The sequence below is a fragment of the Periplaneta americana genome, chromosome 8 (assembly GCF_040183065.1).
Source record: "Periplaneta americana isolate PAMFEO1 chromosome 8, P.americana_PAMFEO1_priV1, whole genome shotgun sequence".
Classification (NCBI taxonomy): domain Eukaryota; kingdom Metazoa; phylum Arthropoda; class Insecta; order Blattodea; family Blattidae; genus Periplaneta; species Periplaneta americana.
Window position 1 is genome coordinate 7,026,942 of NC_091124.1, and position 24,959 is coordinate 7,051,900.

Here is a 24,959-nt window from a genome sequence, read left to right on the forward strand (position 1 = left end):
ACACCGCCCCACTTGGCAGTAATACAGGGTCACTTGCAAGTTACTCAGCACCTTATCGAAGCAGGTGCTACATAGACCCTGTGGACAATGAGGGTAATACACCGCTCCACTGGGCAGTAGTAATGGGTCACTTGCAAGTTACTCAGTACCTTATCGAAGCAGGTGCTAGCATAGATCCTGTGGACAATGAGGGTAATACACTGCTCCACTGGGCAGTAATACAGGGTCACTTGCAAGTTACTCAGTACCTTATCAAAGCAGGTTCTAGCATTGATCCTGTGGACAATGTGGGTAATACACCGCTCCACTGGGCAGTAATAGAGGGTCACTTGCAAGTTACTCAGTACCTTATCGAAGCAGGTGCTAGCATAGATCCTGTGGACAATGAGGGTAATACACGCTCCACTGGGCAGTAATACAGGGTCACTTGCAAGTTACTCAGTAACTTATCGAAGCAGGTGCTGGCATAGATCCTGTGGACAATGAGGGTAATACACGCTCCACTGGGCAGTAGTAATGGGTCACTTGCAAGTTACTCAGTACCTTATCGAAGCAGGTGCTAGCATAGATCCTGTGGACAATGAGGGTAATACACCGCTCCACTGGGCAGTAGTAATGGGTCACTTGCAAGTTACTCAGTACCTTATCGAAGCAGGTGCTAGCATAGATCCTGTGGACAATGAGGGTAATACACTGCTCCACTGGGCAGTAATACAGGGTCACTTGCAAGTTACTCAGTACCTTATCAAAGCAGGTTCTAGCATTGATCCTGTGGACAATGTGGGTAATACACCGCTCCACTGGGCAGTAATAGAGGGTCACTTGCAAGTTACTCAGTACCTTATCGAAGCAGGTGCTAGCATAGATCCTGTGGACAATGAGGGTAATACACCGCTCCACTGGGCAGTAATACAGGGTCACTTGCAAGTTACTCAGTACCTTATCGAAGCAGGTGCTAGCATAGATCCTGTGGCAAATGAGGGAAATACACCGCCCCACTGGGCAGTAGTAATGGGTCACTTGCAAGTTACTCAGTACCTTATCGAAGCAGGTGCTAGCATAGATCCTGTGGACAATGAGGGTAATACACCGCTCCACTGGGCAGTAGTAATGGGTCACTTGCAAGTTACTCAGTACCTTATCGAAGCAGGTGCTAGCATAGATCCTGTGGACAATGAGGGTAATACACTGCTCCACTGGGCAGTAATACAGGGTCATTTGCAAGTTACTCAGTACCTTATCAAAGCAGGTTCTAGCATTGATCCTGTGGACAATGTGGGTAATACACCGCTCCACTGGGCAGTAATAGAGGGTCACTTGCAAGTTACTCAGTACCTTATCGAAGCAGGTGCTAGCATAGATCCTGTGGACAATGAGGGTAATACACCGCTCCACTGGGCAGTAATACAGGGTCACTTGCAAGTTACTCAGTACCTTATCGAAGCAGGTGCTAGCATAGATCCTGTGGCAAATGAGGGAAATACACCGCCCCACTGGGCAGTAGTAATGGGTCACTTGCAAGTTACTCAGTACCTTATCGAAGCAGGTGCTAGCATAGATCCTGTGGCAAATGAGGGAAATACACCGCCCCACTGGGCAGTAATACAGGGTCACTTGCAAGTTACTCAGCACCTTATCGAAGCAGGTGCTACATAGACCCTGTGGACAATGAGGGTAATACACCGCTCCACTGGGCAGTAGTAATGGGTCACTTGCAAGTTACTCAGTACCTTATCGAAGCAGGTGCTAGCATAGATCCTGTGGACAATGAGGGTAATACACTGCTCCACTGGGCAGTAATACAGGGTCACTTGCAAGTTACTCAGTACCTTATCAAAGCAGGTTCTAGCATTGATCCTGTGGACAATGTGGGTAATACACCGCTCCACTGGGCAGTAATAGAGGGTCACTTGCAAGTTACTCAGTACCTTATCGAAGCAGGTGCTAGCATAGATCCTGTGGACAATGAGGGTAATACACGCTCCACTGGGCAGTAATACAGGGTCACTTGCAAGTTACTCAGTAACTTATCGAAGCAGGTGCTGGCATAGATCCTGTGGACAATGAGGGTAATACACGCTCCACTGGGCAGTAGTAATGGGTCACTTGCAAGTTACTCAGTACCTTATCGAAGCAGGTGCTAGCATAGATCCTGTGGACAATGAGGGTAATACACCGCTCCACTGGGCAGTAGTAATGGGTCACTTGCAAGTTACTCAGTACCTTATCGAAGCAGGTGCTAGCATAGATCCTGTGGACAATGAGGGTAATACACTGCTCCACTGGGCAGTAATACAGGGTCACTTGCAAGTTACTCAGTACCTTATCAAAGCAGGTTCTAGCATTGATCCTGTGGACAATGTGGGTAATACACCGCTCCACTGGGCAGTAATAGAGGGTCACTTGCAAGTTACTCAGTACCTTATCGAAGCAGGTGCTAGCATAGATCCTGTGGACAATGAGGGTAATACACCGCTCCACTGGGCAGTAATACAGGGTCACTTGCAAGTTACTCAGTACCTTATCGAAGCAGGTGCTAGCATAGATCCTGTGGCAAATGAGGGAAATACACCGCCCCACTGGGCAGTAGTAATGGGTCACTTGCAAGTTACTCAGTACCTTATCGAAGCAGGTGCTAGCATAGATCCTGTGGACAATGAGGGTAATACACTGCTCCACTGGGCAGTAATACAGGGTCACTTGCAAGTTACTCAGTACCTTATCAAAGCAGGTTCTAGCATTGATCCTGTGGACAATGAGGGTAATACACCGCTCCACTGGGCAGTAATAGAGGGTCACTTGCAAGTTACTCAGTACCTTATCGAAGCAGGTGCTGGCATAGATCCTGTGGACAATGAGGGTAATACACGCTCCACTGGGCAGTAATACAGGGTCACTTGCAAGTTACTCAGTAACTTATCGAAGCAGGTGCTGGCATAGATCCTGTGGACAATGAGGGTAATACACGCTCCACTGGGCAGTAGTAATGGGTCACTTGCAAGTTACTCAGTACCTTATCGAAGCAGGTGCTGGCATAGATCCTGTGGACAATGAGGGTAATACACGCTCCACTGGGCAGTAATACAGGGTCACTTGCAAGTTACTCAGTACCTTATCGAAGCAGGTGCTGGCATAGATCCTGTGGACAGTGAGGGTAATACACGCTCCACTGGGCAGTAATACAGGGTCACTTGCAAGTTACTCAGTACCTTATCGAAGCAGGTGCTGGCATAGATCCTGTGGACAATGAGGGTAATACACCGCTCCACTGGGCAGTAATACAGAGTCACTTGCAAGTTACTCAGTACCTTATCGAAGCAGGTGCTAGCATAGATCCTGTGGACAATGAGGGTAATACACGCTCCACTGGGCAGTAATACAGGGTCACTTGCAAGTTACTCAGTACCTTATCGAAGCAGGTGCTAGCATAGATCCTGTGGACAGTGAGGGTTATACAACACTCCACAGGGCAGTAATACAGGGTCACTTGCAAGTTACTCAGTACCTTATCAAAGCAGGTGCTAGTATAGATCCTGTGGATAATGAGGGTAATACACCGCTCCACTGGGCAGTAATACAGGGTCACTTGCAAGTTACTCAGTACCTTATCGAAGCAGGTGCTGGCATAGATCCTGTGGACAATGAGGGTAATACATTGCTCCACTGGGCAGTAGTAATGGGTCACTTGTAAGTTGCTCAGTACCTTATCAAAGCAAATGCTAGTATAGATCCTGTGGATAATGAGGGTAATACACCGCTCCACTGGGCAGTAATAGAGGGTCACTTGCAAGTTACTCAGTACCTTATCGAAGCAGGTGCTGGCATAGATCCTGTGGACAATGAGGGTAATACACTGCTCCACTGGGCAGTAGTAATCACTTGCAAATTACTCAGTACCTTATCGAAGCAGGTGCTAGCGTAGATCTTGTGGACAATGAGGGTAATACACCACTCCATTGGGCGGCACTTAAAGGTTTCTTTGATATTACTCAGATTCTTGTCAAAGCAGGCGCTGACCCAAATGTAGTGGACAGGGTAGACAAGACATTGCTCCATCATGCTGCAGAAAATGGTAACTTGCAAGATGTTCAGATTCTTATCCAGCAGGTGCTGTCCCTGATGTTGTGGACATTGAAGGAAAAAAAAACCCTTCACTGGGTGGCATTTAGGGGACATTTACGAATAGTTGAGTTTCTTATCAATTCTGGGGTGAGCCCTACAGCTAGAGATAGAACTGGCAAGACACCCTTAGAATTGGCCAGGGAGGCGAACAGATGCAATGGGGTAGAATATCTGTCAGGAATGAAAGAATGACAATGTTCTGTAGTTGCACAATTGTCTTGTGGAATGAGGTAATGTTGAGATAATTGTATGCTGGTAACATCACGACATTCTGAAGTCTAAAACACCTCCTTACCTATTTTAGTTTCCTCTTTCATCTGGTATATATTAATATTACAAGTGTTTTTCTTTTTTTTTAAATTTGGGAATATTTATCACACTATTCGTTGTAATTTGCACAATAAGATATGAACGTAATACATGGCAATTTTAATAAAATTAAATTAATTGCGAATATTATTTCGTTTACTTATGTTTATTATAAGACCATAACATATCATATTTGGAATACATATATACTAGTAAATACAGCTGAAAGAGTACAAGTCGCCAGGTATTGATCAAATTCCAGCAAATTTAATACAAGAGGATAAGAGGATAGAAGCATGTTATCTAGCGAAATTTATAAGCTTGTACTTGGTATTTGGAAAACGAAAATTGTACCATAAGAATGGAAGGAACACATAATTGTATCTATCTTTAAGAAGAGGAAAAACTTTGGTGTAGTAACTTTCTGGGAATATCGCTTCTGTTGACATCATACAAAATTTTGTCCATTATTCTTTTGAGAAAATTAACTCTATATGTAGATGAAATTATTGCGGATCATCAGTGTGGTTTTAGGCATAATAGATCAACTACATATATTTGAGAAAAAATGTGAGTGTAAGGGTGCAGTACATGAGTTATTCATAGATTTCAAAAAAGCATATGACTCAGTTAAGAAAGTAATTATATACAATATTCTTATTGAATTTGGTATTCCTAAGAAACTAGTTTGATTAATTAAAATGTGTCTCAGTGAAACTTATAGCAGAGACCGTATGGGCCAGTTTCTGTCTGATGCTTTTCCAATTCACTGTGGACTAAAACATGGAGATACACTATCATCTTTACTTTTTAACTTTTCACTAGAATATGCCATTAGGAAAGTCCAGGATAACAGTGACGGTTTGGAATTGAACGGGTTACATCAGCTTCTTGTTTATGCTGTTGACATGAATATTGTAACTTTTATTTCAAAAGAACAATGAAATTTTATTATTTCAACAATAATTCCTTTCTACAATTCACTTTAAACGCTCTCGTCAACAATGGGATTTGCACTCCACACACGACAATGACAATTCACTTGGATTATTGAGAACAACAATGAACTGTTAATCTTAACTAATGTTCACAAAGCACTATTTACAAATCAGAACTGTCAGTTCTCGGTTCACAGCTCGTTTGCCTTGGCTAGTTCTTCTAGCTCAGTGACTCGAGTTCACAGTATCTCGAACCCCAGACATTCAGAGACAATCCGCTGAACTTGGAACTCAGGTCCCCCAACTGCGGTCCACTGCACTCAAACTCAGGACTTCCGACTCCACAGTTACGGACACAACTCAAGTCGAACTTCGGTCTCCAAGCTGGCTTCACCGCTACCCAAGACTGGCTGGCTTGCTGTCCACCGACTATAACAAACTGCTGCTCAAGTTCACTCGCGTGTTGTATTTATAACTAAACCATAGTTTCTGGAGAGTTCGCGGTCGGTCGACAGATGCCTAGAAGATAACGGATATCCAGACTTCTCTGGATCTTTCTCCTCAGTCACCAGCTGCTTTACTTTCCCCTCTCTGCCGCCGAACAGCATGTCGCCTCCTCCCCTCTTCTCTCCACGCCGCGCGCCGTCCCCCAGTGCTCCGTGGAGCCCGTGTCGACTCACGCGCGACCTGCTCTCTTGCGGGACGCGTGATCGAGTCTCGATGTGGCTGTCACAATATGTTAGGGAAAAATCCACAAACGATTAGGGAAAACACGGGAAATTTACTTGAAGCAAGTAAAGAGATAAGTTTGGAAGTAAATCCCGAAAAGATAAAATATATGATTATGTCTCGTGACCAGAACATTGAGCCGTGCCCACTACCACGGCCGTTCACCTAGTACGTCACTTCATCCGTCAGAGCGCTCTCAGATGTCACAGTATAGATTGCGCCATCAATCCTTTCATTTGTTCTTTCCAAATAATCCTATTGGCCGGTTCATTACGTCTCACGAGGATAGAGGGAGAGAGAGTTTACCTGTTTTAACGGAGATACACGGGACGTCACTCTCGGGTTCCGGTACGCGGCGGATACACTTAACAAGACTTAGGCTCTTGTACGCGGGAGATACACGGAAACACTTGGCTCAGATTCAAGCTCTCGTATGTGGCAGAAACATTTAACAAGACTTAGGATTTTTGTACACGGCAGATATAGACAACGTGACTCGGGCTTCGTATGCGCTTGAGATAGATCAGTAGAGTAGTTAAATTGCGTTGTGTGTGTTTGGGATTGTAGTGGTTCGTAGTTTGAAACATCGCTTGCTAGTGATACGTCTTGGGAGCAAGTTTTAGTATTTGCATTTGAATAATATATTTGTGAGATATATGTGTTTGAGGTAAATTGCATTGGGAATTATGTAATGAGATTTGATTTCAAACGTGAGTTCATGTTCCGAGACGGTTAGAGTGATAGAGCAGCGATTACGGTCTCACATACTGTTTTAGTGTTTTCCCTGCTCCAGTTTGATTGTTGGTTTCCTTCGCCGCTATTTTTGTTATCATGTACGTCGAGTTTTGTTGCTATTTAAATGATCTTTGAGATTGGAATTATCGTCCGTTACTTATTACGTGTGTCTGTCTCCATCCCTCTCTCTCTCCGTTGGGTATTCATTTTGTAAAGTGCAGAGATTTGTGTTAGTGCAACTTCCACAGTTTATGTGCGCAATATGTGCAATGGGTAAGGTATAGTGATCAGTCATGTGATGCCTTATGCTGGATACAGTTTCTCTGTTATTGAGTCTACATGTATCTTTAGTTTCGTTAGTCAGACTGAGTGGTATCTATGGTCGAATGGATCATGTATTAAGTTAATGAGCTGGCTGGGTGTTGTGTTCAGATTAATACTCAGATAGTTTATATATATATATATATATATATATATATATATATTTTTAGAGAGTGGTTCATGAACATATGGTTAATAGGTTAGTCACTGATTATCGAGAGACGGCCATATTGGACTGTTTTATCACTTATAAGTGTGTTGGCCCCAGCCTTGTGATACTTTCATGATTTACATATCCTGGGGATATCATTTCAGATTAGTTTGTCCTATTTTCATTCATCTATTTCATATTTATTGTTATTTCATTTTCCATTTATGTACATTGTTATTTATTATAGTTAATTATATTTGTTTTACAAATTCACACTATTCATTTCTAAAAGTCTTCCACTGCGCACACCCAATCCTTCCAATGTGCCGTCCACCTTGCGAAGGCAGCCAATATAAGAAAGATAAAGAGGAGGAGTGGATGATGGTACCGCCGCCCTCCTCCATAACAACATAGCAAGAAATGGAAATTAAAAATAGGAAATTTATTTTTGAAAAGGTGGAAAATTTCAAATATTTTGCAGCAACAGTAACAAATATAAATGACACTTAGGAGGATATTAAACGCAGAATAAATATGGGAAATGCCTGTTATTATTTGGTTGAGAAGCTTTCGTCATCTGGTCTGCTGTCAAAAAGTCTTAAAGTTAGAATTTATAAAACAGTTGTATTATTGGTTCTGTGTGGTTGTGAAACTTGGACTCTCACTTTGAGAGAGGAACAGAGGCTAAGGGTGTTAATGTTATATGTAAATGAAAGAATAAAGATTGATTTATAAGAAAATGATTACTTTATTACCGAAATAAAATTGTACTTTGTTTAAACCAAAGAGTATCGAACATAATAGAGTGACCGATCCATATGGCATTAGACAGCTGAGTGCAGCACCAATGCACACATCGCCATCTTCATACAACCCAACCTGGCATAAATAATACATCTATAAAGTAAACTTATTGCAGGTTTATGCAATATAAATATTTTTCTTTTCATGGTAATGGAGCAACAATCAAAATTGAAATTCTCAAAGAAAACAAACACAATTTCAGTGTCATTAATCCATGCTTTGCACCACGAAGCTATGTAAACATTTTAGCTTTTTAGTATTATTAAACTGTTGGTTTTTGGTTGCATCGACTCTTATATTTTTTATAAGAAATTGGATGATTGCTAAGGATCGAACTATAAGGCTACAACATAATACACATAGAAAAAACACTATTATTCGTAATATTAATATTTTTATTTATGAATATCTAATTTATCTGTACAATCAACTGCATTTACGATACTATACCATTTGTATAGAGTGCAAGGATGAAGAAGATATATGCCAGAAATAGTCCTCCTATACGTTCCTTGTTTTCATGAACTTTTGTGGCTATTTTTGTTTTCATAATAAAACTTTGCCATTAATTGGTTTGTGAATTATCGAGCACCTACGGTGTAGGGTAGCAACGGTTATCATTGCCCCAGATATTCAAAATAACGTTAACGTTAACGACAATGATAAACTTAATTACATACAACTTTAAAATAATAAATTTTAAGACAAAATATATCGAGGGCATCATTCCAGAAGGACATACCAACAAAAGTGCAGTTTACATTAGAGCCATTAAATGTAGAAGATAGTTATTTACGAGACAAGACCATTACGTAGAACTTAATATGCCAATATGGAATTTAACTTTTTTTTTTTTTTTTAAATTTCAACCGGCCAGAGGCCGTTTTCCAAAGTTATCTATTTTTGTTTTCTGTTTGTTTACCTTTGTTTCCTTCGTTTTTTTTACTTATTACTAATACAATCACAACACCCATGCCCGAGGCGGGACTCGAACCCACAACCCTTCGGACCAAGCGATAGGGACATGCCGTGCCCCTAACGCTTGAGCCATCCGGGCCGGCCTCTAAACGAGCAAGAAGGAGTTTAGTTATCCATGTGAACATGTTGGTCGTGTATTGTACAACGTTTTATGGTATTTTGAATCCTATATCTTAAGAGAAAATAAATTAATAATTATATTTCACATGTTGTTGGAATAGAAATAATTGAGAATTTTGTAGATGCAATAACTATTGAGAATCGTTTTAATCAGTTTCCATTATAGGAAAAACGTCATAATTGGTTACTATGGTAGAAAAATAAAATCAAATATCATATAGTTATTTACATGTAAAATAAAAGCTGCTAGCCCATTAAGTGTAAAGTAAAAGGTGCTAGCTCTTTAAGTAGTACTTTACTTACATAGATGAACCTCTGTTAACCAATCTTTAGGATTCAAAATACGATAAAATCTTTTAGTATACTGATTAACTTTCCAACTTCTTTACTTAGGCTTTGGACAATGAAGAACAACATTTCGAAACTAGTCGCCAGGTAAATTCCTAAATATTAACACAGTAAAGAAGTTGGAAAGTTAATCACTGATAATAAGTGTAAAAAGAAAGATGTTAAATCTTTTATAGAAGTTTGCTCTTATTTTATGTGTCCATTGTTATAAGATAGGAAAAAAATAATAATATACCTAAAATTGATTGCTGGAGAACTGTGTGTTTAAAATATTACTAAATTCTTAGTGAGTGACTCTGTGTATGTGTTGTATGCCTTCATTTTATGACAGATTGTCTGTATGCCCTTTGTGTGAGTATTGAGAATGTACGTTTTTGTCTTCTCATGTATGCATGCGTATGTTCCTTGATGTACGGTACATAGTACTGACAGAATATATGAAGAATGTTTAGTGTACAGATGAATACCTGCGCACATGCCAAAATAATGACGTGTTATTGACTGTAAGTGCCATCAGATGGCCTTGCTGCTACACGAAAGAGTTTACATTTGGGTTCCTTAAGAATTTTTTGCTTGGTCAGTTACGTTTTCTCAATTTCTCAACATGTATATGGGGGAATGGTAAGTAAATGAATCGTATGTCTGTAGCGAATTAACAAATCACATAATTAGAGTGTTATGCTTTCATCTTGGTAAATTATAATCAATGGAAAATTGTGAAATGCGTAATAAATTACAAGTATTGGGCTCATGTTTATAAAGATTTCCGTTTCTTCTGACTTTGGACATAAAAACGAGCTTCCTTCCAAATATGTGGTTAAAATATTTCTGCTTCCTGTTACAACATTAACTCATGTGCGTTTTGGGATCTTCCTTATTTATACAGTACATCCACTGACGTCTGGATGGAGGTGAAACAGGAAATATTCTGTGGTACATAATGTCTGCCTTGCAATCGTAGCATTGCTTTCTGGTCTTAACATTTTAGGGAAGCATTGAATTCTGTTCAGTCTATTTTTTCAATTCAGGTCCTAATAATTTATAAAATAGTTTCTGATCTTATTATATAGAATCGAGTTTAATCATATAAAGTTTGATTTCAGAGTACAGAATCTCGTGGAATTTATATTTCAGTTTCTCAGACTTTGTAAAGTTCTTTAATATTACTAAATCTATTTTCACAGTTGAGGAACTCATCAAATTTATAGCATTTTGATTTGCTACAGATTAGAGACTAAATTTAATTTTACAGTTCAGGAGCTCGTGGGATTAACAAATCCTTAGTTCTCACAGGTCAGCCGTGTAGAATCCTGCCAGATTTCTGCCTTATTTCAGAAAACTCAAGCATGTAACAGCGTTACCTTTTTCTACAGGTTCAAGTGACGTGCAGTCCTACACGATCTATTGTTGTGATAGTTGAATCAGCTCATCCTAGACCCAGTTGAGAATGGATTTCGCAGGACACATCGCTATACTCCTGGGATGCATCATTGCGTGTAAGTAACCCTTTTTTAAATTTTATCAGTTGTTGGCTTTGTTCCCTAGTGTGGCAACCTGGACTGTATTATAATTTAATTACCTGTTGACTCTTTTGTTGACATTCATACGAAATTGGAATTAGGCTATATCTGATATAGATTCATTAATAGAGTTCTACTCAAGGGCAGGTGTTTCACTACAAACCCAACATTCTCCAACCTTTCCTGTTATTATTTTCATAAATGTATTTGCCACATTTTCTTCATTCTACATCATCAGAATCTTGATGGTAGAACTCTCAATGCCATAATGATACAAATTATGGCTTGTAGCTATTGTTGCGAAGTGAACGATTTTATGGCTAGTTCTGATGTTTTTGAACAAACAATTTGCTATAGATTTTGGTGTGAGCGACTAGTTAGAAATCTGGCTTTTCCTTCTCACTTCTGAGACAGTAAAAATAAAAAATTGTAAACTGCAGAAAATAAAGAACTAAAATTTGAAAATAACAATGCCCATTTCTCCTCCATATTGGGTCCTTCTCGGCCCAGTTGGTGGTTCTCACACTCATGACTCTGACTACATAACTGAGAAGGGAACCATCAGGTATAGATTTATAATGAAGTAACAATGTGCATTCAGATTTCAATAATTCACAAAATTATTAACTTTCTACAATACTGGTCTGTCTCTGTGTGCCTTTTCCATAAGGTGGACACTACAGAAGGAGAAACATCAAACTCTGTAGCTATTTTTCGCAGAGTTTGAACTTCTCGTAAGGAGAAGTAGAGCATGATATACTTTACACTCATTGAAATGTCTCATTTTTTCAGAAGCTTTAATAAACAAGGCAATAATCAGCAGTCGTTACCATAGCAATGTCAGAAAGCTGACAATTAGAAGCTGTCAGGGCCTTCTGTAATCAAAGTTTTCTACATCTTGATTACACAATTTTTACACTGTATCACTTCGGAATATGTATGACAAGAACTTTCTTGTGTTAAATATTAACGTACCTTGTTAACATGTTTCGACCTAAGATGACCGAAAATAGGTCGAAACATGTTAACAAGGTACGTTAATATTTAACACAAGAAAGTTCTTATCATACATATTCCAAAGTTTTCTTATTAATTATTGTGAATTGAGGCCATGAATCATTAAAATTCTTAATTTGTTTTAATTTATATAGCCTATTTACCAATTTACACCATCACAGCTTCGAAAACGAAAACCCTATACAATTTGTATAGGTGTCCCCTAATTGTTTTGAGCAGTGCTGTTGGACGAATGTCTAGCCTTGATAATAAAATCGTTGGTCGTTTTTTAAACTCCTGTACTTTTGTATGACTTTAATCTCCATGTAGCATTCGATGTGTCCCATGTCCATCTCTTCATTTGCATCATACAATGCACAGGCATATGTATGGGAAATTCTTATCCTGTGCAGATGGCTTGCCAAACAGTCATGACCTGTTTCCAACCTGAACATCGCAACCTTGGGGAATAATCTCGGGGTTAGTAATAAAATTTCCCACGTTTCATCTTTTGCCGCATCCGAAATTCGTTGTTATTGGGCAGATCTGAATTTACTTTTGATTAGTTGTTTTACAGAATAGAATAGAAGTCTGTTATTAGACGATTGTAAAATTTCAGTACCCTTTTATCCCTTTTCCCTTTACACCAGAGTGGGAAGAATACACTTGTGAAATTGATTCTTTCATTATATAATAGGTAATTTTCTTAGAATGTTTAATTTTAGCACGTTTTGTAGACTGTTGTGAAATTATAGATTGTATGGCTGCTTGGATGTTCATGATAATGTTAAGAACTTCCTCTCTGAAGCACAGTGAATCAGGCACAGTGAAAATTACGTCTTTATAGAAGGACGATGACAGACTTTGAATTGTCCCTTCTGATCCAGGTCACAGCTTGGTTCTAAAGCCCTTAACACCCCATGTAGTACGAGTGAGGGAAGGGGTCAGCGTGACACTGGAAGCTTACGTGGAGTCAGACGAAGATAACCTGTGGTTCTTCGGTCCAGGGAATATGAAACTGGGAGATTTCGATCACAGAGTGACCATCACCAGGGAAGAGTTTAAAATGAAGCTTCATATCTGGAGGGTGGACCGGTTTCAGTCCGGCGTCTACTTTTTGAAAGGGTTCGACGTCTGGAGTAATGAACGCCTCAACTGGACTGTGATCGTACAAGGTTGGTTCTCCATACTTTTGTGGTGGTATTTCACAACCTGGGCACAATGAACGCATGCCTGTTGAGTTCGTGTCTGTGTGATTGCAGTTGTTCCTGATTTTCACGTTTCCATGGAAACCGCCTCCACGTGCGGCATCAGTGTTGAGGAACCAGAACTGAACTGTGGATCTTCGCATGACGGTGGCGTTACATGGGAGTATGAGGGGTGTGATGTTACTATCAGGGACTGGAACCACGATATAATGAAAGAATACGACCAATGTGGGGTGAGTGTTCCTCAGATATCTGATATTTAAAATGAGTAGATACAATGAATTTCACACTTTTCACTTATTCCTCTGCTGATGACTTGAGGAAGAAATCAAATTCTGTGGATCTCAGAGTTTTGTTACACAGATGTACAATTTGAAAAATATCTGACATACATTATATTATTATTGTATGTTAGATAGTTTTCAAATTGGTTTACATATCCTAGAGACGGACGAATACTTATCAACCAAGATATTATTTGGAGCTACGTCGAACACTTCAGTGTAGTCGAAATATAATGAATCAGTCTGATGTGTCCTTTGAGAGCACATTAGTTAGTGTTCACTTAGCATTAATAAGTCCGTGTTATGTTGGGCTTTAGTTTATTTTCTGTTAAAATGAGATGTGTTTGCGAATAATAGTTTAATTTTCGTTTTTGTAATTATTTGGAATAGGCCTAATGTTTGATATGAAAATTCTAACATAATTTCTTTTCTCTCTTCAAAGTGTAGGATTAATTATTGTTGTTTGTTCTCGCAATGTAGGAAATTTAGCATTTTTCAGATTGGTGTTAAATATATGAGTCAGCAAAGGATTATAATAATAATAATAATAATAATAATAATAATAATAATAATAATGATAATATAATAATAATTACTTTCACGGGTGCATCTGAAGGAATGAAGAACAATACATTCACTGTCTCTACTGTTCAGAATCATGCATACTTCTACTCCGAATTATCTGTTATCGCGCTTTCAATTTCTTACAACTCTTCGAAACTGACATCAAGCACTTCTTTCTATCCCTCATCATAGAACGTCTTTATACTCATCTTCCTATTCTGTAGAAATACCTCGCCTCTGGAATTCGTTACCTAATGACGTCAGGAACTGCCGGACTTTATCACAATTCAAAATTAAATTGGAAATTTTTGTCTTAGTTAATGTTTTTAGGTATTGCTAGAAGTATTGATTTGTGTTTTTTTCTTTCGTTCTTTTTTTAATCTAGATTAAAATTGTAAGTTTCTTGTTTATGTTACTTAATTTGTTAGGATACAATTAATTATGATACTTAATCACTCATTTAAAGTTTGTGTGACTGCAACCTGTGTATATTTTGTGTGGCTTTACTTTGTTTATAGTGTTTTTTTTTCTCTCTCTCTCTTTATTTTTTGTGTAGCTTTATTTTGTAAATAGTGTATTTTTTTCTCTGTTTATTTCTATTATTGTATTTGTATTCCTGGTGTTGTGGAAGAGAAGGCCTGATGGCCTTAACTACACCAGAATAAATAAATAAATAAATAATAATAATAATAAATAAATAAATAAATAAATAAATAAATAAATAAATAAATAAATAAATAAATAAATGATGATGATAATAATAATACTAATAATAATAATAATAATAATAATAATAATAATAATAATAATAATAGCACTAAGGTTAGAAATCGAAGCTAGGCTTGTTCCAAACCCTCTCTCGATCATGAAGTCTTATTTTCGAAAGATTCGATTCTGCCATGTTATTTTCCCACCGTTATTCAACCTGAATGTGAGTTGGGTTTATTATAGAATTAGGTCACAGACAATATTTGAATTGATAAAATGTAAAGGGTTGACATAATAATTTATTTTGTTTGTGTTTTAAAAATAATTACATCCATTATAATATCGTGGGCATCATATAAGGATGACGTATCAACAAATGCAGCATAATTGAAATAATTTAATACATCTATTTATGTTCGAACACAATCGTTTGAGAATTACAATTGGCATGAGGGAGAATCAAAGAAATTACCCTGTTAAGTAGACGAGCATAGGAAAAATTATTCTATATTTAAATGGCTCTAATATAAACTGCAGTTTTGTTGGTACGTCCTTCTGGAATGATGCCCTCGATATGTTTTGTTTTAAAGTTTATTATTATAAAGTTGTATATAATTAAGTTTATTATTGTCGTTAACCTTAACGTTATTTTGAATATCTGGGCCAATGATAACCGTTGCTATCCTACACCATAGGTGCTCGATAATTCGCAAATCAATTACTGGCAAAGTCTTATTATGAAAACAACAATAGCCACAAACGTTCATGAAAACAAGGAGGGTATAGGAGGACTATTTCTGGCCTAGTTAAAAAAGTACCGTCTAAGATGTATAATATACTATTTTTATATCAAAGGATAATATTTTGAAGTTCAAATCCAGGTGATATTTGAAGGATTCAATTCAATTCAATTCAGTTTATTTGGCCATTAGGCATACAGTTTTAGACTTCGTCAGAATACATTGAAAAAACATATAAATACATTTAAAAAAACACTAATAACAGGAACAGTAAAATTTAAGTAATACAATGAAAACATGAAATAATTTGAAACTTTTAAATTGAAGGAAACTAACTAAATTGTAATTAAACTTATTTATTAAAATAGAATTTCATACAAATTTGTGTTGAAAAACTCAGCAGTAGAATAAAAAGGATTATTTAATAAACAATTGTAAAATCAATGGTGATGTAAGTCAGCCGTTGCAAGAAATAAGATATTTTTAACATTTTGCAATTATTGGAAAATATGTTTAAATACGATTTAAATGGCTATTTGTGAAAGTATAATGTTGTTAAATATTTGAAATACAAGGGAAAAGTTGACACATATTTTTTTTTCTTTTCTTGGCATTCATAAGTCGAAATGTCAAAAAATCTGACTTACATCACTTTCGCTTTGAACCCCTCATTTACAAACTACAGTTAGAATAAGCTCACTATAGCAAATTCGTTCTAGAGGAGAAAAAGTTTTGACCGCAACACAGAAAATCGGAAAAAATCTTTCCAAATGCAATGTCAGAGAAAGAATCTCTAATAATATTATAACATGTATTCAGAGAGAGGATTTTCTTTCCCAGAATGGGAATGAATACAAGAAACAGGTGATGGGGGGAAAAAGTCTAGGAAGGGGGAATTCTTCGCCTTTCCCCACTTCAACTTGAACACTAACCACACATAGCCTGATGCAATGTGCTTCTTCACAGGAACTCTCTACACTTGATTCTGCTGAGAGACAAAAACGTCTGTTGGAAGCAGCCAAGATTGGAGACGTCATATTGGCATCTGTGCTGCTGACGTTGGGAACACCAGTAGATACAGAGAAACATTCTGACAAAAATCCACTTTGTGAGGCTTCCCGACAGGGGCACATCGAATTAACACAGCTACTTTTGAACACAGGTGCAAATTTTTCTGCAGGATTTCTTTGTAATATATTTGGAGATGGATTTGAGTACAGAAAGATATTAACTCCCTTTCATTGTGCAGTGTGGTCGGGATCACTTTCTGTAGTAGAAATATTTCTTGCTCGCGGCATAAACCCGATCTCTAACAATGAAACTGTTCATGCTGTTCCACCCTTTCTGTTTGCAGCTCTGTCAGGATCTGTACCACTCGTTGAAGCATTCTTGTCATGGGGTACTGATTGGAATTGCACGGACAGCGAAGATCGTACTGCGATATTTTATGCAGCACGATCAGGATCTGTTTCGCTTGTTCATAAATTCATATACTTAGGTGCGAAGCCATGGTCTGTTGATGTTAATGGTGATAGTCTCTTGTTCTTCGCTGCTAGATCAGGCTCCGTTTCTTTAGTGAAATTTCTCATGTACCTTGGTGCAGACCCTTTCCACAAGAACTCTTTCAAAGAAACGGCTATTGTTCCTGCAACACATTCGGGATCCGTTTTCATGATGGAAATATTTCTAAATTGTGGAGTGAGTCCTTCCTCAGAGGACAGGCTGGGACGGTCACTAATACACATAACGATCCTTAAAAGTGACTTTTTATTTACTCAGTTTCTTATCAGTGCTGGCGCTAAAGTAAATGTTGTGGACAACGAAGGTAAGACACCGCTTCTTTTGGCGGCAGTTATGGGTCATTTGCAAATTACTCAGACACTTATCAAAGCAGGAGCTCGGAGAGACGCTGTGGACAGAGAGCGGAGAACAGCGCTCCACTGGGCAGCAATAGATGGTCACTTGCAAGTTACTCAGTACCTTATCGAAGCAGGCGCTAGGATAAATCGTGTGGATAATGGGGGTAATACACCGCTCCACTGGGCAGCAATGCAGGGTCACTTGCAAGTTACTCAGTACCTTATTGAAGCAGGTGCTAGCATAAATCTTGTGGACAATGAGGGTCATATGCCACTGCACTGGGCAGCAAAAGGTGGTCATTTGCAAGTTACTCAGTATCTTATCCAAGCAGGCGCTATCATAAATTTTGTGGACAATGGGGGTCATACACCACTACACTGGGCAGCAAAAGGGGGTGACTTGCAAGTTACTCAATATCTTATCGAAGCAGGCGCTATCATAAATCTTGTGGACAATGGGGGTAATACACCGCTCCACTGGGCAGCAATGGAGGGTCACTTGCAAGTTACTCAGTATCTTATCGATGCAGGCGCTAGCATAAATCTTTTGGACAATGAAGGTCATGCACCGCTCCACTGGGCAGCAATAGAGGGTCACTTGCAAGTTACTCAGTATCTTATCGAAGCAGGCGCAAGCATAAATATTGTAGACAATAGGGATTATACACCACTGCACTTGGCAGCAATAAAGGATCATTTGCAAGTTACTCAGTACCTCATCGAAGCAGGTGCTGGCATAGATCTTGTGGACAACTATGGTAATACAGCTCTCTCCTTGGCTGCAAGGAGGAATCACTTAAAAATTTCTCAGTTACTTCTCGAAAGTGGTGCAGATCCAGACATTGTGAACAGTGAAGGCAACACGGCACTTCTTTTCGCTACATTTAAGGGTTATTTTGAAATGACTAAGCTTCTCATCAAATCAGGTGCTAGGACAGATATTTTGAATAATGGTGAAACAGTGTTCCACTTGGCTGTACATAGTGGTTATTTGCATGTTACTCAGATTCTTATCAAAGCAGGTGCTAACCTAGACGTTGTTAACAAAGAAAGTTTAACACCACTCCATTTGGCGGCACTTAAAGGTTTCTTTGAAATTACTCAGATTCTTGTCAAAGCAGGCGCTAACCCAAACATAGTGGACAATGAAGGCAAGACACCGCTCCATCTTGCGGCAGAAAATGGTAACTTGCAAGATGTTGAGATTCTTATCCAGGCAGGCACTGTCCCTGATGTTGTGGACAGTGAAGGAAAAACAGCCCTTCACTGGGCAGCATTTAAGGGCTATTTACGAATAGTTGATTTTCTTATCAGATCTGGTGTGAACCCTACAGCTAATGATAGAACTAGCAAGACACCCTTAGACTTGGCCAGTCAGGCGAACAGACGCGAAGTGGTAGAATATCTGTCAGGGCTGAAAGAATGACGTTTTGCTGTAGTTGCATGAATTGTCTTGTGCGATGTTGTAATGCTGGTAGCATTATGACGTTATGACGTTTAAGACAGTTCCTTACCTACTTTCCTTTTTTATCATTACTGGAATTTCTAGGCTATATATTAATATTACAAGTGGTTTTTTCTTTTTGTTTTTTTTTTAAATTTGAAGTTATTAGTCGTGCTATTCGTTATGATTTGCACAGTAAGATATAAACGTGAGACAAGGAAATTTTAATACTAATAAATTACTTGTAAATATTACTTTGTTTAGTTATGTTTATTATAAGAACATAACACATCATATTTTATATATACACACATACAGGGTGATTCACGAGGAAAAGGTAAAAAATTTAGGATACGATATCTTAGGCCATTTTGAATGAAAAAGTTCATATGATCATGTCCGTTTTCGAACGATGGCAGAGCTAGATGCATTTTTTGGTAAAACGTCTTGCTCCAATGTGAATCAGACGTTACCATATGCTACTGACTTGAGACAAGGTCACCGATGAATGATGTAACATTGGAATCTGCATTGTGAGCGATGTAGATAAGAGAAGAGAAACAAACCAGGTGGTGGGGCATTACAAATGTCACAACAAATATGCTATCTCTTATCGGTTCACAGCAGTTCAGTCAGTTACCTACAGTACAGTAGTTATACAGGTACAGTTATCGGAAGTGTTCAGTTGTGTTTTTCAAGATGAGTTATAAATTTTCGACTGCAGAATACGCCGATATTGTGTATGTTTATGGTTTGTGCGATGGAAGTTCCTTTGCGTGCCATCGCAGAATATGAATGATGCTTTCTGAACAGAAGGGTATTTATTGTCTATGGGGTTGGATGAAAGATTTGATATAGCAAAGGAATGGGGAAACGAGAAAGGCGCTAATCGACCGTATTTTGGATGCGACATTAAGACAGCCAAGTGCAACTCTCCCGAGCGATGAGCGCGATACACGTCCGAGCGCAACAGTGCATTGAAGCAGAAGGAAGTACTTTTGAAAATGGCGAAAACATCAACTCCGACTTCTAGAATATTATGTATGTATACATACGTGAATATAAACTTAAAATTTGTCCGTTATCTGTCTCTAAATGCGAGTTAGTACAATGGAATCTCAGAAGTTTTCGTGAAATCAAAGATCCATATCTCCGTAACCATTCGAAAACGGACCTATATTCATATGAACTTTTTCACTCAGAATGACTTCAGAATTCACATCCAAAATTTTTTACCTTTCCTCGGGAATCGCCCTGTGTATATATAATGTGACGCCATTTGGAATATTCTGGTCGCGTCGGGGAGTTGTGCGCGCATCTGGCGAGAAGGAAGGTGTGGGGAAATGGAAACATTGACCCCTGACGCTAGCAGCGATACGGAGCCATGGGGGGAAAGCTACTGTGGCTGGGCAGACCTAAGGAAGCATCTGGGAGCGGATTGTTGCGGAGGTCCAGAAGCTTCGCGACACAGAACATTCTAGATGTCCGTGGTAAATAAATAACACTGTGAGTTGCCGACGAGAGTTAGTTAGTCTTCAGTCAGCCTTCAAGTCTTGTCTTGGACAGCGGCGACGTATCCGGAGGATCTGAGTTCTACATGCAGTGAACTTGAGTGAGTCCGTAACTGTGGCAGTGGCCAGGCGAAGATGCATCCGGAGGATCTGAGTTCGACGTGCAGTGAACTTGAACAATGAGCTAGAAGAACTAGCCAAGGCAAGCAAATTGTGAACTGGGAAATGACAGTTTTGTTCTGCACTTATGTTATGATTAATTATTAGTTTAGTGATCATCCATGTGAATGGATTTCCACGAGAAATTAGGCAATGTACAAAGTGTCGTTGCAGAAGGTCAAGCGACTTCCCTGAGGTGTGGGCTGTAGATCCATCTTGCTGCATCCATTGTCTTTGGAAGAGTAAGTTTCTGGGGCGACAAAAACGTTGCAAGTTCTGCACGAATGGGGTAATGAGATCTCTGTAGAGCACCTGGTTTACTGTTTTTGGATTCTGTGCAGAATTCTCAACGAAATAAGGGCACAATACTTCATGAACGGGCACTGTGAACCAAATCGTAACCCGTGCACTGTGCGGTGCTTTCTGTATAATGACATTAGGCCATTAAAAATCTAAAAAACGAATTGTTTTTTCGGGTGATGTAGTCATGAAGGTGAACAGATGTGTTCATCATATTATACTTTGTAATTTCAGATGAAATCTCTACATGAGTGCATCTCACTTACTTTTACATTTCTTCAAACTCATCCCGGAATTACAGCTTTCGCAGAACATTTCTCTTTTAAATAAACTACAAGCATATAAAAAAACCATAGAACGCATTTGTATTCATGCATAAAGGTTCTCTTTATAATTCCATAATTTCAAATTCTAGGCTTACATTTTAAGCCAACAGGAAGAATTTGATCCATTTCTTTTTGGTATTTAACAATTGAATTCGAAATTGCCACTATGATTAAAATAAAACTAATTACAAAAATATTCGTTGGTTGGCAACATAATAAAAACCATATAAATCGATAATTTAATTGTTCGAAACGCTACTTCCATTGACCTTTTTTTGTGGCTTTGCAAATTCTTGTATTTAGGGTGGGTCCTATAATGCATCTGTTCCCATGATACTGTTCTTTAAGGTGGGACAAATTTGTCTCATTTTGACTTTCTACTCCATGTGACAAGAAATAATATTCCCCAATAAATACCTTCTCCTATGTTGTGAGAGACATAATTGCAGAAATCAACACAACACTGAATTCACAATGTGTCAAACTATTATATACAGCAAATAAATAAATGAATAAATACTTCGTCACTAAGGAAACGTGGACAGGAGATGAGCAATAATTTCAGTGTCATTTGTTTTGCTGCATACGGTATTACATTGATATTGAAATAAAAATGTTTATCAATGATTTAATTACTGTATTGGGAATCCACAGTAACTTTAGGAGAAATGATCTTTACCTCTGAACAACACAAGTACAATGTAAACTCAGAATATAATTATGTTACATTACATGATGATGATGATCGCATTTGGTGACAGAAGACGTTCACAACAAGAAGTCTGCACAATTTTTAACGAAATTCATCCAGATTGGCCACATATTCTCAGTCAAATGTGAGCAGGACAGAAGCAAAATTCAGAGAACACTGACATGTTAGAGACTTGGTTAAATTTATTTCTTTGCTTGCCTACAAGAGGGCAAAGCCCTAGTGATAATAGACAGTACAAATTTATATTCATTTACGTCATGAAAATTGAAAAAAATATAAAGTGACATGAAAAAAGAGACACCTACAGACATAAACATTATGTGTAAGAGTAAAAATAGGAATGTTATTTTAAATCTACCACCTTGAATAATTGTAATTAAGGCAAAACTTGTGAGGCACGATGAATGAATTGTGCTATTGATGTAAAATAATGAATATTATCCCTCTCGGAATATTGTGAAGCTGAGAGTCTTAAATAGCCTAGGTTACTTACCAAGCAAAGGTAGAGATATTTATGATATAAGAACTGACATGATCAAGCAGATTATTCCTTATATTTTGCTACCCCTCACACATTGCTTTAATCAATGCTTTTCTGCTTGTGCTTTCCTGGTATGTTAAAGTTTGCCAAACTAATTCCTGTATTTAAAAAGGATGACCGAGCTAAGGCTGAAAACTACAGATCCATTTCACTAGTTCCTAATTTTTCCAAAATTATTGAAACATTTGTGTATTTACAATTGTTTGAATATTTTGAATCTAATCATTTGTTTAGTTGTTCTCCATCTGGTTTTAGGAAGGGTGTAACTACTTTTGATTCAGTCGATATGTTCAATCCCTTATGTTTTGATAAACATTGGAGTACCTTTGCTTCCTTGTGCGACTTATCAAAAGCATTTGATACTGTTTCTCACGAAATTTTAATTTCTGAACTTAAATATTATGGTATCAATGGAATTAATTTGGACCTGATAATAAATTATTTCTCTGATGATAGTCAATGTGTCTTCTTGAATGTTTCTTATTCTAGTTCTGAATCCGTTTCTATTGGGGTCCCTCTAGGCTCTGCTTTGGGACCTCTGTTATTTTTAATTATGATAAATGATCTGCCTAAAATATTTATAGTAACTCGATTGTATTTGCTCATGATACTACTTTGTATCATACTAATGATGACATAATTGATATAAAGTTTGTTTGGACAATTCCTTTAACGAAGCAGCTGCCTGATTTGAGGCTAATGGATTTTGTTTAAATCAGAGTAAGACACAACACTTGTTATTTACGTTATGTGATCCCTCAATTTTCAAATCTCAGTCATTTGCTAAACTTTTAGGAATTATACAGATCCCAAATTTTCTTGGGGCCCCCCATATTGGTTATGTTTGTACTAAACTCTCAACAGTTATTTAATTATTTATTAAGTAATTTGAAAATACTGGTGCCTAAAACCCATGTAAGAAGTGCTTATTTTGACTTCTTTAATAGCATAATAACCTTTGGTATTATTGTATGGGGAAATAGTTGTAGTGTATCTAATGTTCTCCTATTACAAATAAAGCCTTATATATCTTTTTGGTTCTGTGCTGAAGATAAAGAATAACTTGGCAAATTATTATCACAGATCTGATCATTATAATTATAATACAAGATACAATTTTACTTTGCTGAATCTAATGTTAGACTGGGGGAAAAAAAGAAAAATAATTTATGTCAATGGCAGTATCTATAGTATGTTTAATAGATTACATAAGTCTGCACACACTGTTAGCTATAATACATTTAAGAATGTTTTAAAGCAATGGATGATTAACCATCCCTTTTATAGTATTGGTGAATACTTTCAGTCCTTTGTTAATAACATATTCACTTTGTTTTGTTTTATATTGACTATGTCCGTAGCATATGTGTACCTTAAAAGAAATGCGTCATGATGTATTGTAAAAACACTCTTTCAGCTTTCCCAATAACGGGATTGCCTCATTGGACAAAGCATAACACACAGAGTGAAAACAAAAACCGACCACAAAAGAGAAATGTGGGGAATGGACAAAACAGGGACTTTAATCTAATCTAATCTAATTCTAATCTAATCTAATCTAATCTAATCTAATCTAATCTAATCTAATCCACATTAAGTGTAAGGCACAACCAAACACAAGAGCCATTAAAAATAAACGAGTTGTTTAAAGTTACTTATTTTGTATTTTGCGGCAATTAAATTAATATATCCGATATGTAACAATAGAAACAAAAAAAAAACAACACATATCATATATACATAACACAAAAAGCATTACACAGTAGAATGCAGAAGGTAATATACTGTATGTTCTTTTCAAAACTTCCAACCGTTAATAATTTTAGATATGCGGAGGATGTGATGATTTTGTAAAAGAACATGTCGATTTAGTTTTCTGGGGGGAAGGTCAAAACTATTGCTGATTAAATGTTCCGTCGCTTAAACAGCCACTGAAATGAAGAGGTGACAATGATTTAATACTAATCACAAATACATAATTATACAGGAGAGTGTATTAAAAGTTTAGGGTCCAATGCCATTAGGTGCGGTATCATAATTATTTCAACATATACTTACGTCTTTTGTTGAGTAATTTTTATAATATTTTACTAGTAGCTTTCCTATTTGTGTAAGGATGCACTCGCACAAAAAGCTATTTTTGTTAAAAATATGACTATCTCATTCTCAGACCTTCATCTCATGGGACAGGTTAAATCTTTTACAGAAGTTTGCTCTCATTTTATGATCGATTGTCTGTATGTCCATTGTATAATTAATTTGAAATAGGAAATAATAATAATAATAATAATAATAATAATAATAATAATAATAATAATATAATCCTCCTTGAAGAGCAGAATGGGGTTTAGACGCAACAGATCATGCATAGACTGTGTATTCTCAGTGTCACAACTAATAGAAAAACATCGCGAGTTCAATGTACCCACATTTATAACATTTATAGACTATGAAAAGGCATTGGACAATGTGAACAGGAGAAAGCTATGGTCAATCCTACAATTGAAAGATATACCACAAAATTAGTAAGGG

The 24,959-nt window shown here is 37.6% G+C and overlaps 2 protein-coding genes across 3 annotated transcripts in view; both read left to right on the forward strand.

Moving 5' to 3' along the window:
• The window catches only part of LOC138704441 (serine/threonine-protein phosphatase 6 regulatory ankyrin repeat subunit A-like), a 29,147-nt gene extending 5,684 nt beyond the window's left edge, over positions 1-23,463 (forward strand). The window contains exons 2-5 of the mRNA XM_069832318.1: positions 10,929-11,051; positions 12,959-13,246; positions 13,334-13,512; positions 16,542-23,463. Of these exons, the coding sequence (XP_069688419.1) occupies positions 11,003-11,051; positions 12,959-13,246; positions 13,334-13,512; positions 16,542-18,860 (2,835 nt within the window). The 5' untranslated portion in view covers positions 10,929-11,002 and the 3' untranslated portion in view covers positions 18,861-23,463. The remainder of the gene's footprint in view (positions 1-10,928; positions 11,052-12,958; positions 13,247-13,333; positions 13,513-16,541) is intronic.
• The window catches only part of LOC138704439 (ankyrin-1-like), a 55,886-nt gene continuing 47,525 nt past the window's right edge, over positions 16,599-24,959 (forward strand). For both annotated transcript variants that reach the window (XM_069832314.1, XM_069832312.1), the window contains exon 1: positions 16,599-16,737. The gene's annotated coding sequence lies outside the window, so the exon portion shown is untranslated. The remainder of the gene's footprint in view (positions 16,738-24,959) is intronic.